We start from the raw sequence: 15,671 nt of genomic DNA, 5'->3' as shown, positions 1-15,671 counted from the left end.
GATCAAGACGTGCCAGGGAGGATTTCATCACCTCCTTGGTATCTATACAAAGCCTAAGAAGGCAGCCAAAGTCAAGCTTAGTGACTCTAAACAAGCTCACTAGGGAGGAAGTCCCTAAGGTATCCTTTGTAAATATGCTTTATTTTCTTAGTAGTTTTAATGTGTTTTGTTTTATGTTTGTGTTGGGCAGGCCTTTCAATGAAAGTGTAGATGGGTATGGAGAGATTTGGGGAAGGAGATTCGCAAGCCCACTCGACCAGCCCATGAGAGGTACTCGACCGAGTTGGCAAAGAACTAAGGCCCACTCGATTCTCATTTCTCTAGAATGATCGAGTGGAGGGAAGAACAAGAAGAAAATTTTTGAAATTTCAAACTTTGGTCAAGGAGCTCGACCACGTGCTGGTCGAGTGTGGGGTCGAGTGGCAGCAAAAAGCAGGTCAAAGATTCTCATTTCAAATTTGAATGGTATGGACGCTCCACCCTTGTCTCCTTGCCCCCTTAGCTTCTTTAAATAAAGCCTTACACGATCCTATGTCTCTCACACTCTCTCATTTGCTCAAAACAACTAAAATCAAGTTTTAAAATCTCTCTCAAAGTTCATCTTTTGCTCAAGCTTAGCTCTTTTAAGTTTTTGGGTCACTAACCTATTAAACTTAAGCTTTTAGTCTATTCCCTTCAGTTCTATTCGAAAATGTCTTCAAGGATTACAAGGAAGTCTCAACAAGCGGCTGCAAGCTCCATGGAATGTTTTGATGATCGCCTACAATCAAGAGGAGAAGCTGGAAGAACCACTAGACGCCCCACTCGAGCATGCACTCGATCGAGTGGTTGTCCGAGTGGTCGATCGAGTCAAATGCCGTGTTCAAGAAATCAGTCAGTTGAGGAAGATCCTGAGAGAACTGAAAGTGGAGAAGAAAGGGAGCCAACTCTTAGTGATTTCATGAGGAGAAACAAGGCCAAAGGGAAGAGGCCAGCAGTTGAGATTGAACACGAGGAGGTTGAGAGTGAGAGTGAAGAAGAAGGTGAAGAAGAAGAGGGAGAGGATGATGGAGAAGCAGAATCTTGTGGATTGACAAAGAGGCAACTTTATGAAGCCTTCTTGAGAATGGAATTCCTGGGAACTAGGTATCCACACAAGGAAACCATGGAGAAGCTAGCCATTGATAAAGATGTGGAGTACCTTTTTGAGAAGAGCAACCTAACCAAGTTCATGGGGCTTTGCATGGAGGGGTATAAAGAAGAAAGTTGTGAGTTTCTAGCCACAGTCAAGCTGCACACATATGCAAGGAAGGATGATGAGTTTGGAGCTGGTCATATTGCTTTCACAATCAAGGGGAAGAACTATGAGCTTTCTTTGAAGAAGATAGCAAATGTGTTTGGTTTTGAAGTTGGTAGTAATAGGAGCTTGATGATACCAAGAGAGGAGCTCTATGCCATTTGGGAAACCGTTGGAGACAACATCACCTATTCATCCTCCAAGACCAGGAGTTCAAAGATAATAAGCCCAGTCCTAAGGTACTTCCACAAGGCCTTAGCAAATACATTATTTGCTAGGAAGGAGACTGGAAATCTCAATGAGGGTGAGCTCAAGGTAATTGACATGGCTCTCAATGGAATCATCCTTGAGGCAAGAAATGGAACCATCATTCTTGGGACCACTGTGGAGACTGACCTTGCAATGGTGCTCATTGACCACATGATATATTTGAGAAGTTGGGTAGGCAAGCTACAAAACAACGGGTCAAGAGGAGCCTTAGCCATTGGAGGCATCATCACTCCAATACTACAAGCTGCCAAGGTCCCACTTAGAGGAGAGAAGGTTTTGCCAAGATGGATTGACTCAAGCTACCTCACCTCCACTCTCATATTGGCCAAGGAAATGCATCAAGGAAATCACATCTTCAACTTTGAGCTTCCAACAGTTAGGAAAAAAAAGTTGATCTTACCTAACCAAGAGCTCACCACCATTCAAGAAGGAGCAAACATTGACTTTTGGCCAGCTGATGATTTCTTGTTTGATGGGATAGTTCAACCTAGAGTTGATGAAGCTGTAGATGTGCAAATGGCTGATGAGGAGGAGCAATTTTACTTTGAAGATTATGAGCCCAACCCAAGGGATAGTAGAGGAGTGAAAGAGACTAGCAAGAGGTTGACTCTCCTACAAAAGTGGAGCAAGTGGCATGGGAAGAGGTTTGATAAGCTTAAGAAGAAGGTGACCAATATGGCTAAGTCCATCAAGGGCCTAAAGAAAGAGACTGCTGAGCTGAAGAGTGCAAACTCATCTCCAAGCCATTCAAGCCCTTTGAGGAGGAGTAGCTCAACTAGAGCACTCTCAAGAGTTGCAAACCCTGTGGAACCAGCTAGAGCTTCAATGTACGAGCCAAATCAGAGGAAGAGGAGTTCAAGTATCCGAGAACAACAATTTCGAGGCACTCGACCGGGTCACTCGAGCACCCACTCGACCGAGCACCCCAGATGCACTCGGCCGAGTTCCAGCCCAGATCACCTTATGGCTTCCCACCTCCAGCTGCTTATCCAGGATATCCAGGTTACCCTCCCATCCCACCCCAATACTTCATGGATCCAGCACTCTACCAGCAGTTCTACCAGCCGCAAGGTCAGAATTTTGACACTCGTGGTCCAGCTCGACCCCCCCACTCGAGCACATACTCGACCGAGTCCCGGTCGATTCCCATCGTCGAGCTGCCCCAATCTCCACCTCCAAGTCATCAACAAGACCCCATCTAAACTTTTGACAACATGCAAGAGGATGTGGACAGTTTCTTCTCCAATCCTTGATGTACCACTATCACCTTCCCTTGTAAATACCATAGCATTTGATGTTGTGTTTTGTTTTTGATTTTGAATCCTCTTACAAATTTCTTTCACAGAGAGGACTGTGTGATTTAAGTTTGGGGGAGGGTTTGAGATAGCATTTGATGTTGTGTTTTGTTTTCTTATTTCAAATTTTTAGCATCATCATGTTAATACTTGCATAGCATCTAAGGCATAGAAAAACCCTAAAAATTTGAAAATTTTTGCAAAAATCTTTATAAAAAAAAGAGTGTTCATGTAGTTTGCATTGCATAATAGCATCTTGTTTAGCATGTTTCATGTAGGATTGTATAATATTTGCATTAGGGATCTATGATGAGTTTTGCCTTGTTAGCTTGTTTAATTCACTAGACTAGGATCAATGCCCAAGTTAATAGTACTTTGATGCTAGTTGAGTGGTTAGAAGCATAAGATTGAACCACGCCTTGAATTCCTGCATTGCATTTGGTCTAAATTGAAGCATGTTGTGATTTGACACCATTTCCTACTTATAAGAACTTAATATTGACTGTTAAATATCAATGTGTGCATTGCTTTAAACTCATGGATATCATATACATATTTGGATCATCTTTCTCCTCTTTACCACTCTTGTTGATCCAAGTAGCTGATTGAATCATTAAAATCAGTTTCCAATACCCTTAACCAACCCTTCTTTCAAGCCATGTTTATTCTTGAGTGTGTGAGGCCTTTTTGGGATTGAGCTTGGTAGAAAGTGTTAGGTTTGAACTGACAAGAATAATGCCTTGTGTAGTTCTAGTTTGCATTTTCCAAACTAGATAGGACTAGGTGATTTCATTGTTGGGTTTGGGATTTGGTTGTTTGAAAAAGAAAGAAAAGAAAAGAGGAAAAGAGAAAGAAAAGGTTAGAGTCTTTAGGAGGGGAATGTTTTTAAGTAAAATCAAAGTCTAGTGAAAGAATGGGAAGTATGATATTGTTTAAAGATGGTTTCAGTCAAAGAAAATAAAGAAAGAAAAAGAAGAGTATAACAAAATGCTTTATGTCTTAAGAATAAGAAGAAAAGAAAACCATATCAAATAAGTAAGATCCTCCCATTCCACTAGAAAGATCAAATGTTGATGTTCATATATTTTACCCTGTTTTCCCTTAATATATTCACATCTTTTGCATCTTTTGTTATCTATTTTGACCATTATTGCATAGCTTTAGGACTGTTCTTGCATTAGAGTTTAGTTGCATTGCATTTGCATCTTTTCATGCATAAACAGGTGATTTTGGAGCCTAAGGAGCATGGAAGCAATGCTGAGGAGAAGTGAAACAATCATAAGGAGAAAGCAAGAGAGCTAAGGCTGAAGAACCAAGATCCGAAGTCCAACTCGACTGCCCACTCGACCAGACACTCGACCGTGTGATGAGAGGGACTCGACCGAGTGGGAGGAGCACAAGAGGAGCCAACTCGACCGGTCACTCGACCGAGCACCAGGTCGAGTTGGTCGAGCCGCCTGGCTATTTTGTCTTTTAACGTTTTTAGGGCTTCCACTACTTTTTCTATATAAGGGCTTGTACCTGCAGCCACAAAAGAGTCCAACTTTTTAGAGAGTCAAAAACCTAGTTTTTACCTTTTTTAGAATTATTCCTTTTGCACTTTTATTTCTTAGATCTTGTACTTCTTTTAAGAGGATAAAATGACTAAATTCTTCAATATTGTTGGTTTCATAACTTTTTTAATATTGAGAATTTGAGTTTGGTTCTTTCTTCAATGTTGTAGATCTTTGATTTATCTTTCTAATGATGCAAGTTTCAGTATTTTCTGGGTTTATGACTTTATTGTTCATCATGTATGCTTGTGAGTAGTTGCTTAGGATCTTGAGGATGGGTTAGGATGGGTTGTGTTTGAGGTTTGTTTGATTTGGTCAAGCTTGATTGTTGTAGATCTCTTCTGGGCTAGATGTTCTTAATGCTGATCCTATATCTGAGAGGTTAGGATCTGATTTCAAGCCTCTTAGCATCACACCAATGTCTAAGGAGCATAGATAAGGCTAGATCTGGAGACTATCATTAGGCTTGCTAAGAGATTAGAAGTCTTGTTTGATTTTTGACATATTGCTTAATGCCTGCTTGTGTACATTCTTTACTTTGTGAGAACAAGTCTAGAAATGCATGAGTTTGACTGTTTCTTGCCATGAGAGTGGACTAAACATGTCTTAGAAATATATGTCTAGAGATTAGCTCAAGTTGTTTGAGATTTGTTGACCAAGTTAGATGACCTCAATCATAGTCCAGCCCATGAATCCCTCCTCAAGACCTTCCTTGTTTATTGATTTCTTAGCTTAAATCCTGTTGTTTGATTGTTGTTTGATTTGCTTTTGGTATTGCTCTGTTTTTCTTGTGTTGTTTTGTTTTGTGTATTTGTCCAGCTCGACCCTGCACTCGATCAGCACTCGATCGAGTGCTTGCTCGAGTTCCAACCCAGAACTTGTGTTTATGATTTGTGTTTGTCCTGTTTCACTCTAGTTGCATTTCTGTTGCATTCATTTAGTATCCTGTTCATTACTTACCTTGCATTAGTTCAATACTTGCATTTGCATAGTTTCTATTTCTGTTTGTCATAATCATTCTGTTCCATTTGCATTTAGCTCCTAGTTCTTGTAGTTTTACTTTCTGCACTTTCCATTTCATCATAGGATTGTTAGTGACAAACAACCTTTACCTCTGGCTTGACTTAGACTCATATGCACATCTTGATTGTTCACAAACACTCAGATTGGATTGACACCTCTTATACTACAACTGCATAAGGGGAATTGAAACACCCTGCCATCCATTCATTCATAAGTCATCATTCCATACACCATCACCAAACCACAAAATTATGTGTTTCAGGAATATGGCTGGTATATCGACTTCGGATGACGATCCGGGGGCGCGCTGTAGGGTGGCAACCCGAGAGACGAGTATTAGACTCCCTTATATACATTATGGCATGCGGGCTTAGGCCCGATGAGGAGCCAATATTATGGCATGCAGGCTTCGGTCTGATGACGAGCCAATAAAAACTCAAGGTTTAGGCCTATGAGTAAAGGAAAAACCAAAAGTCGAGAGAAAATAATGTTTGGAGCGTGAGTCCATCGCCTAGAGGTCACCTTTCGTATATCGGTCGGAGGAGTGTGGGCCGTGGAGACGGTAGCACGGGAGTCCTTGGCTGAGTGTTGTTCGAGATTCGAGGACGAATCCAAATTGGTGGAGGAGAAATGTAACATCCGCGAACCAGAATCCCGGTTTGGGATGTGCATCGATCGATGATGGAGGAGCATCGGTCGATGCTGACTCTTTTTCCTGCGTTTTGACTTAAGTTAAACGCTGCGTTTTGGGCAACAGGGAAAGGAAAACCCTTAATTCGTTCCTTTTGTCTCATTAGACGACTTTGGCCGTTTTTGAGAGAAAAAAAGGGAGAAAAAGTGTTCTTGAGTGTTCTTGGTGATTCCTGGTGTTTGGAGGCGTTTCCTGTAGAGATCTGTAGCTGAGATTGTTGTAGGAGCTTCCTAGGAGCATGTTCTTGATTGTTTGAGGTTTCAAAACTTCTTGGCAAAGGTAAGTGCATGACCATGGCTTATCTAAGCTGGAGATTACCCTGATCTGTTTGTTTCTGTGTTGTTAGGCTTGCAAGTATGTTATGTGAGGCGTTAGGAAGCTTTCTTGTGGCTTGGGATCGATTCTTGTGGTTGCAGGAAGATCCGGCGAGAAGCTTCGGGGAAAACAATGCTCGGCATGAGCATCGGTCGATGCACTATGTGCGTCGCTCGATGCTAGTGCAAGGACGGCGCGAAATGACCTAGGAGCATCGGTCGATGCCATGTGGAGGCGTCGGTCGATGCGATTAGGGTTTCCACGTGATGTCGAGCATGTGTCGATCGATGCAAGTGGAAGCATCGGTCGATGCAAGTGAACCTGGTGTCGACCGATGCATACTTTGTGTTGGTCGATGTTGGTCCCTGATGGTGTCGGTCGATGCAATCTTTGTGTCGATCGATGCAGAGCCTGGTTTGTTTGTTGATTGTTTTTTGATGGTTAGAGTATCTCTATTTCTTGTGTGTATAGCCCAGTAGATGGGAGGATGGCCTTATTGAGTGTTTATAAAATATTCATGCATTGCAATTTGTGTTTGTGGTGCAAATAAAGGCAAAGTGTGATCGTGGAATCAAGGCAATGAAGAGGAGGATGTTCTAGTGGTTTGCTTGGTTGTCTGGCTTCTGTTAGGTGGCTAGAGTTGAGTCCTAGAATGTTGTTTAGGATTGCTGATTCTCTGGTTTATGCTATTTGGATCATTAGGTTATGATTTGGAATTAATGTTGGTTATTGGTTATTATTTATTGAATTATTTTATTGGATATTGGTATCTGTTATTTTCGATGTTGGTTGTGTTTGTGGTTAGGTGGCTAATGGGTATGAGACCACTAGCTGTAGTTATTTATAATTATTATTTATTATTTATTAATTAAAAAAAAAACGGGTCAGATCGTTTCAGTTTTGTTGCTCAATTGGTGACAGCTTGTCCTGTGGGAAGGTTGTTAAAGGGTGGGGACCAGGGTTCGAGGAACGCATGGCGCACCAATAACCTACTGTGGATTTGGATTAATAGTTCCATTTGTCCAGTGAGGGATTATTATCGATGCCCTGTAGGGCCAGCTTGGGATCCGTTGGGGCGGCTAGCAGTGAGGCTAGTGGGGTCCGCAGGACGGTTTATCACAAAAGGTACGGCGAGTCCGTCTCGCCTACCACTTTACTCTGGTAAAACACAAACCCAAGTTGCATATCGAACATTTGTTCGCTCCCTCACAACATTGCTCTCACGTTCAACCCCCTCACGTTCAACACCCTCGCGCTCGACGACGTCCTTAAGCTCACTCTCGAAATGCCCTCACGATAAACGTTTTCGCGCTCGACGACGCTTTCGTGCTCGACGAAGCTCTCTTGATTGACGCTCTTTTGCTCGACGCTCTCTTTCTCGACGCCCTCTCCGCTCTCACGCTCGACGCTCTCTTGCTTGACGCTCATTGACCTCACGCTCGACGATCTCTTGCTCGACGCTCATCAACCTCACGCTTGAAGCTCTCGCGCTCGCCTACCTCACACTCGATGCTCTCGTGCTCGTATACCTCAAGCTTGGTGCCTACCTCCAGCTTAGTGCCTACCTCCAGCTTGGCGCCTACCTCCAGCTTGGCGTCTACCTCAAGTTTGGCGCCTACCTCAAGCTTGGCACCTAACTCAAGTTCGGCGCCTACCTCTAGCTCGGCGCCGCTCTCAAGCTTTGTGCCTACCTCCGCTCTTCTACCCGGCGCCGACCTCCAGCTTGGCGCCGACCTCACAACCTTCTCCCGCTTGGTGCCGATCTGTGCTCCTATGAAAGGACGTGAATCGCAAGCGCACAACATGAACACCACTCTCATATCGCCGGCCTCCATCCGCTGATCTCTTATTGATCGCAATTCCTACCTCCATCTGCCGATCTCTCTTATCGATCGCAAGGCCAACCTCCACTTGCTGATCTCCCCTCTCGATCGCACATGGATCTTTAACAGGCCACCTCGCCGATCTCCTCCTTCACCCATGGTGCCGATCTCTCCATCTCCATCTTACATCATGCTGACCAACCGTCTCCTATCGACATCATGCTGACCAACCGCCCTCTCTTTGACATCTTTCGACACCGCTCGATGACACCGATCAACCAACTTGCGAGAGGAGTTGACATCGCCGACCTCAACCTCACTCTCATCTCTCAACCCCGCTCGATGACGCCGATCAATCATCGCACAAGATGAGTTGACACGGCCGACCTAAGCCTTACTATCGCCGACCTCCTCTCTCACTCAGTGTCGATCCAGCCATCTTCGTCTAACGCACAAATGCCAATCTCTGTTCGCTGATCTCCCCTCTCACCCGCAATATCAACCATCGTGCGAGATAATCAATCACGCCGACCTCTCTTCCTGCATCACTCGATCTCATTCGATGATGTCGACCAAACATGTTTAAACACAAACCATGACAACCGCCGACCAGTCTGGTGTCGACAAGCTCATCGGCGACCAACGACAGAATATCTAGACGAACCCCACTCTCTGCAAAGACGAGCTCAAGTTTCATAATAGCCAGACAAGCTCCACGCTCCACACTCCATGCTCTGAGCTCCATGCTCCGAGTTCCGCGAATACGTGCTCAGAGAAAATAACATTCAAGCAAGCTCTACGATCCACGACAACATACTCATCACATACAAATTCGGACGAGCTCCGTGCTTTACAAAAACTATTATTTTAAACATCGACATGAAATTGGATCTCATTGAGGCAATTCGGAACGCCTAAGGCTGAGCAGGCATATGTGAAGACTCAAGCACGCCCGCCGATCACAGAAATACCTCTGCTCGCCGGACTAAGGGAGGACTATTGTTGGATATGGGCTGCGCCCCCATATGCCAACTCGACCCAAAGAGATCTGCTAAGCACAACAAGTTTGCATTTCGGTCCGTCAGCAAGCAAGTTGGCCCAGTAAGCTAAATGGGCCGATCTCAGAGGGCAATCTCGGAAATTCGCGATGAAGACCTAGAGAACCCTCACTCTATATTCGCTTATTAATAGCTCGAGACATTTATTGGAAAGGGGATCTGAACCTCCAAACGTTACCTAGAGAACAATATTCTTCCTCGAAACCTAAGTTTATTATCTTTTTTGTAATTCGCTCTTTACTTTGAGCTTGTCTTACTCTGGTCGTCAGCTTGCTTGTAAATTGACGAATACAGCTCGACTCTTTGTTAGTACCGAACTTATTTCTCGTTAATAAAAAGACCTGCTCCGCTCTTATCCCCTAAAATCTTTATTTATTTAGTATTGTGAAATCCCCGGTACAATCAGTGTCCAGTTAAAAAAATGTTTTCTTTCTAATCAAAACAAAGCAACGAAGTCAACTTTGATTCTACAAACTCAACAAAACACAAAAATTCCTGCATTTCTTTTCAAGCTAACAAGACCCTTTGGGGAATGCTAAGAGAACAAACAAAAGTTGCTATTGCGGCATATTAGCGTATAAAAGAGTAAAAAAGAGTTTAACTTCAGGCATATCTTTGATGAGTTGTAAGAACCGGTTCTTGCTTGGTTCAGCTGTAATCACATGCATCGTCTTCTCAATCTGTGGTAAGACCTTTGCCAATGGTTTCCCTGTAACCAAACCGCCTGCTACAGTCTGTGTTTCCATTTCCTCTACCAACGCGTCCGTGAAACACTTGAGCGAAATTTCCACTATATCTGTGAATTCAGTGCTGCAACAAGAAAGACACCAAATGAGACTCAATTTTTCTTTTTACTGCAAATTTCTCAGAAGAGCAGTAATAGGTAGGGATGACAGGATTTGAACCCGTGACATTTTGTACCATTATCTCAAGTTTTGGATCGAACTAATCCATTGACACAAATCGTTCATGGGAGAAAATTGAGTTATTTGGGCCCTGTTTATTCCACACCCATCGACAAGTGTAATAAAGAGGAACACTGTGTGTTTATCTTACCTGATGAGTACTTCTCGGGTCTCAACCATGAGTTGTTGAAACTTGGACATAGCTTCATCCGAAGAGCCACTTATGTCTTGAGGCATCATTAAATAATCAACCCAGTGATGTGGACTTCCAGTGCTCATAAACACATCCATAACCCGCATCACAGTTTCTTGAAGAACTGTTGTGGTAATTACATCTTTTAACTGCTTTCTGCAATTAAAAAAAAAACGCACACACACAAACATATTATATTAAGTTCTCACAATTATTGTCAACTTATGAACGATCTACAAACGCATTTGGAACGTACCCTTTAAGAACTTCCCTGACTGCATCCTGCATATCTGAAATCAAACCTGACATTGCATTGGTGACAAGAAAATCAGCACTTGACAAATACTTCTGTTCATCATTTCTATCAATGAGATCTAACTCTTCCTGCACAAAACAAAGAGGAATGGGAAAAAACGGTTAAAAGCTCACACGGCAAACAGATCACAGGACTATGTCAAAGACTAAACAGAGTATAACACTTCAGTTCTTTAGAAGGGAAACAAAGATAGACAGAGCTACTACTAGAGACGTGATTATACAAGTTGTCAAAAAATGAACCAATGTGTTTTCCCTAGAAATAGCTTCTTGGTGACGAGAGAAGTAACAAGCATACTAAAATCACATAAAAGATGAGACAATACTTGTTCTCCCAAAGGAACTCAAAGGTAAGGGCCTCTCGGCACTATGATCATATAAAGAGAGGTTATGAGAGCCAAGCACACTGACTCATGGGAGCAGGAAAGAACCGTGTGCAATATCGATTAATAAACAGTAATTTCCTCAATCCAGAGAAAGGATATTAACTTACAAGTAAATGAGAGCTGCCCAGAGCTCGTGCGGTGTCAACATATAAATGTCTGCCTAAAATGTTGACTTGAACCCTAATGTATAAGCTAAGCAATATCACAGACCACAGAGACAAAACCATCCTCGTAAAACCTGGCAAAATAACAAACACATAACATTAAATACAGGTAAGAAACAGAAATTTTTTTGATAAGAGTAAGTATAGTAGGTGAGTGCAGTGCATACTCAAAATCTTTAGCTCGTCCCAAAGCTGAAGCTTCTCGGAAGAACTCAACATTCCTTTCCCTTTGTCCAGTCTCTCCATAACATCAGAGACATCGATATCCTCGCTTATACGAATACTCAAATACTGCATCGCGTGAGGCAGTGTGGTCGAATCCACAATCAACTGAATATTCTCGAAATGTGCCTTCATTCTAAATGAAAAAGCATAGAAAGATCAGTAAGAGAATCCATAAGAACAGAATTCGGAAGGCTGAGTTTTTTTTTTATCAGCTCAAAAGACAAGGCTTAACTGGTTTTTGATGAATTCGTCATTTTCACGCTGGTGAGCAAGTTCTCGTTCCAAATCAGCAAGCTTACGAGTATGGGAATTGTATAGTTTGTAGAGCAAATAACCACTTCCTAAACAACCAGCCGTCACCAAAACCTTCCTTCTATGCTTCCTCCAAAAACCCCTAATTTTTTTTTATCACAAGGTATCGAATCAATTACAAAAACCCTAAATTTATTCACCAAAAACCCTTTCCTAAGGAATTGGAATTAGTGGGCTAGAGAGAGAGTGAACGCAAGAAACTAAATTACGAATTTTCACGAAAACAGTTTATAAAGAAAGATGAAGAGAACAAGAACCTGACGAAATCCATGGCTGCTGGTGAAGCTTACTGAAGTCAATCCGAGAGATACATAGCTGAGAAAACACGCAGAAAGATGAATTCGGGTCTTTCGCTCGGCTTGTAAAGAAGAAAACTTTGCAGGGCGAGAGAGATAATTTTAAGTCAGAGAGGTGATTGATTCAATGGATAAAACATGATTAAAAAAAAGAAGGAGGGTTTCAATCTAATCAATCACTTCATCTTATTCCCCAAACGAGATTCTTCTTCTTCTTCAAAACTCGAACATGTAAAAAAAGTTTGTATCCCCACGGGACAGGACAGTCGAAGTTGTGTTCTTTTTACTACAACAAGAAGCTTGAAATAGCCCAAACTCGGTTTGTTTACTTTAATTGTACCGACCGACTTTGATTCTATTTCATCAGAAGCTTGTCGACCGACTTTGATTCTATTTAATCAAAACGACTTGTAACAAGGTTTTTTTTAGGCTTACCGTAGAATTATATATCAAGATTGGGGTAGGACTTTTAAAAGTTTTGTTTCGGAATATAATTTCTAATATAATGCTATTTAAAGGCTTTGAATAGTTGCTCTATACACTTCACCATAGAATAGTTTGCAATTTGCATAACACAATATTATTATGAACAGTAAAAATTGGACTATAATATGGAATGATGTATAGAAATTAAAAAAAAAAAAAAATTTAAATAATATTTTAATCATAATTAATAATAAGAAGATGTTTTAAAAATTATAAATCAAAATATATTATTAAGTTTAAATAAAGATATGTGTAATGCTAAATAAATTTGATTGAAAAGCTTCAATGATTGAAGAGAAGAGAGTATTCTCGGACTCTAGTTTTTGTTTTTTGGAAATATGATTTTTTATTATAAATTTTAAAATTTATCAATGATCATATATATACACATTTTTTAAAGTACAAAAGAAACACAACTTTAACCAATGAGATGAAAGTATTGGGATTCAACTAGTTTAGAGCATGTTTTTACCCAATTTTCACTCTTGATACGGAGGTTTAAGGAGTAAACAAAAATAATCGGACCAATAATACAATCCACACGGTATGCAGTTTCTTTTTCAACTGCAAATTAGTATGGAGTTTTATAGTAGAAGTTGTGTATAGCAGACTTGTTAGACTTTAGTCTGATCCAGAGAGTAGTGGACAACCATTCACAACCAAAATAAACATAATTAATTTTGAGTGTTACAATTCGTAATTATTTGATAGGTGTGAGATGATGAATCCTTAATACACTCACGGACTAAGAGCCAAACCAATAATGTTACTCCATTAGCCATTCCATTGTAACAAAACATATTATAATTTAAGTTGAAATGATTAAGACAGCAATTAGCTCTACAAAACTCTCTTACTGCTCCATTCACAGACAAAACAAAACACACATCATATTATAAAGAATGACAAATCTAAATATGTTGTCTAAAAAAAAAAGACCATCATCATCATCATACATTCATACTGAGAAGAAGAAAAACCTACTTTTATTTTATAGCCCGTTTACACTAATTGGGCCTTGTAAAGGTTGGCCCAAATAAGAAGACTCGAAAAAATCCGATCAGAAACCCTAATTTTATTTTTTGTGCAGAGGTATAAAATGATATCGTTTCTTGTTACCTCCATTTTGCCGTCGCCTCTCTCTCTCTCTCTCTCGGAAGAAGAATCAAAGAACCCTAAAGTCACCTTCTCAAACCCTAAACCATGGCTGAAGGACTCGTGTTGAAAGGCACAATGTGTGCCCACACCGATATGGTCACGGCCATCGCCACGCCGATCGACAACTCCGACGTTATCGTCACTTCGTCTCGTGACAAATCAATCATCCTCTGGAAACTCACAAAGGAAGACAAGTCTTACGGTGTTGCTCAGCGTAGGATGACTGGTCACTCTCACTTCGTCCAAGACGTTGTTCTCTCCTCCGATGGACAATTCGCTCTCTCCGGGAGCTGGGACGGTGAGCTTCGTCTCTGGGATCTCGCAACCGGTGAGTCAACCCGTCGTTTCGTTGGTCACACGAAAGATGTTCTCTCTGTAGCTTTCTCTACTGATAACCGTCAGATCGTGTCTGCTTCTCGTGATCGTACGATTAAGCTTTGGAACACACTTGGTGAGTGCAAGTATACCATCACTGAAGGTGATGGTCACAGTGATTGGGTTAGCTGTGTGAGGTTTAGCCCTAACACTCTTGTGCCAACCATTGTATCTGCTTCGTGGGATAAGACTGTGAAGGTGTGGAATCTCCAGAATTGTAAGCTAAGGAACACTCTTGCTGGTCACTCTGGTTACCTTAACACCGTGGCTGTGTCACCTGATGGTTCTCTATGTGCCAGTGGTGGGAAAGATGGTGTGATCTTGCTTTGGGATTTGGCTGAAGGGAAGAAGTTGTATTCTCTTGAGGCTGGCTCTGTTATTCATTCTCTTTGCTTCAGTCCCAATAGGTACTGGTTGTGTGCAGCAACAGAGAATAGCATTCGGATTTGGGATCTTGAGAGCAAGATTGTTGTTGAGGATCTCAAGGTTGATCTCAAGGTTGAGGCTGAGAAGTCTGATGGTGCTGTTGGTATCGGAAACAAGACTAAGGTATAAATATCGCTTCTGTTTTTTGTAACAGTGATCATCTCATTGTGAATTATCTAGCTCTAAGTTTTGTTGTTGGTAAATCAAAAGTAATGTTGAGTTTTTGTCAATTGGTCTCATGAGTAGTTTAGTTTCTCAAGAGTGTGTTTCTGATTTGATTGATGAACTATCATTCCGGTGGGCAAGAGAGTATAGTTTACTCTGGTTTAGATTAGCTTTGCTCACTGATTCATTTAGATTGTGATGTCTGAAGTGAATCCATATGGGTTTGAAGTAACTGTTTCAGTCTAGACTTTACTTGTTGGCTACTCTCTGTTCTGAGATAGATTGTGTATGTTCTAATGTGGAATGCAAAATGCAGGTGATCTACTGCACGAGCTTGAACTGGAGTGCAGATGGAAACACTTTGTTCAGTGGCTACACTGATGGAATTATCAGGGTTTGGGGTATTGGTCGTTATTAGAGAGATATGAAGTTTCTTCTTTAATCTCTCCAATGTTTCCATCTGACTCTAAAGTCTTCTCTTCTGGGTTAGTGTTTTGAGGATTTATTTGTTGTTCTTTCTATTTTCGGAATCCACAAACGTGATATTTGATCCAAGGTTCTGTTTCATATTTGTTTTTTTTAATTCACTTACGCGTACACCGCATAGCATAGAAACTGATTTGAAGTAGGTTACTCTCTCAAGCTGACTTTAGTTTGATGAAGACTGTAAACCGAGTATTTCTTCTTAATAATTTGAAAACAGCAAGGAGTTTCTTACATCAATTACAAGTTACAACACACTCTCAGGTTCCAAAAAACTCTCAACACCATTGAACCAACCGTTCTATCTATTTCACTTCCTGTGTTTACTAAAATTACAGATGATATTTGGTTTTCCATCTCTTACTCGAACAAAAGTCTTGAGAGAAAACGATGCTTCAAACTCTCTGTTTAAGAACCAAGACTAAAGATGGGTTTACTCAAACAAAAGTCTCAAAGGAAAACGACTCCGGAGGAGGAG

General features: G+C 41.3%; 2 protein-coding genes across 2 annotated transcripts; one reads left to right on the top strand and one right to left on the bottom strand.

The window, feature by feature from the left end:
• Positions 1-9,659: 9,659 nt before the first annotated feature.
• LOC104742388 (peroxisome biogenesis protein 3-2) lies at positions 9,660-12,515 on the bottom strand. The gene is made up of 7 exons (XM_010463391.3): positions 12,062-12,515; positions 11,725-11,886; positions 11,435-11,625; positions 11,211-11,341; positions 10,659-10,786; positions 10,361-10,558; positions 9,660-10,114 (listed from the first exon to the last, which is right to left on the bottom strand). The coding sequence occupies exons 1-7, from the start codon at positions 12,073-12,075 to the stop codon at positions 9,862-9,864; spliced, it is 1,077 nt and encodes a 358-aa protein (XP_010461693.2). The 5' UTR covers positions 12,076-12,515; the 3' UTR covers positions 9,660-9,861.
• Positions 12,516-13,650: 1,135 nt separating this feature from the next.
• LOC104742387 (small ribosomal subunit protein RACK1y) lies at positions 13,651-15,279 on the top strand. The gene is made up of 2 exons (XM_010463390.3): positions 13,651-14,668; positions 15,027-15,279. Exons 1-2 carry the CDS (start codon positions 13,790-13,792, stop codon positions 15,126-15,128), a joined length of 981 nt encoding a protein of 326 aa, XP_010461692.1. The 5' UTR covers positions 13,651-13,789; the 3' UTR covers positions 15,129-15,279.
• Positions 15,280-15,671: the final 392 nt, after the last annotated feature.

The sequence above is a fragment of the Camelina sativa genome, chromosome 14 (genome assembly GCF_030686135.1).
Source record: "Camelina sativa cultivar CO46 ecotype springtype chromosome 14, ASM3068613v1".
NCBI lineage: Eukaryota > Viridiplantae > Streptophyta > Magnoliopsida > Brassicales > Brassicaceae > Camelina > Camelina sativa.
This window is presented reverse-complemented; position numbering and strand designations above follow the sequence as displayed.

Bases quoted from the DNA above. Each gene is read 5' to 3' on its own strand.
- LOC104742388 (XM_010463391.3), bottom strand. The intron at 10,787-11,210 runs GTAAGTTAATAT...TGTTTTGTGCAG, and splicing joins TGGGCAGCTCTCATTTACTT to GAAGAGTTAGATCTCATTGA. The intron at 10,559-10,658 runs GTACGTTCCAAA...TTTTAATTGCAG, and splicing joins GTCAGGGAAGTTCTTAAAGG to AAAGCAGTTAAAAGATGTAA.
- LOC104742387 (XM_010463390.3), top strand. From the start codon at position 13,790: ATGGCTGAAGGACTCGTGTTGAAAGGCACAATGTGTGCCCACACCGAT. The intron at 14,669-15,026 runs GTATAAATATCG...TGCAAAATGCAG, and splicing joins GTATCGGAAACAAGACTAAG to GTGATCTACTGCACGAGCTT.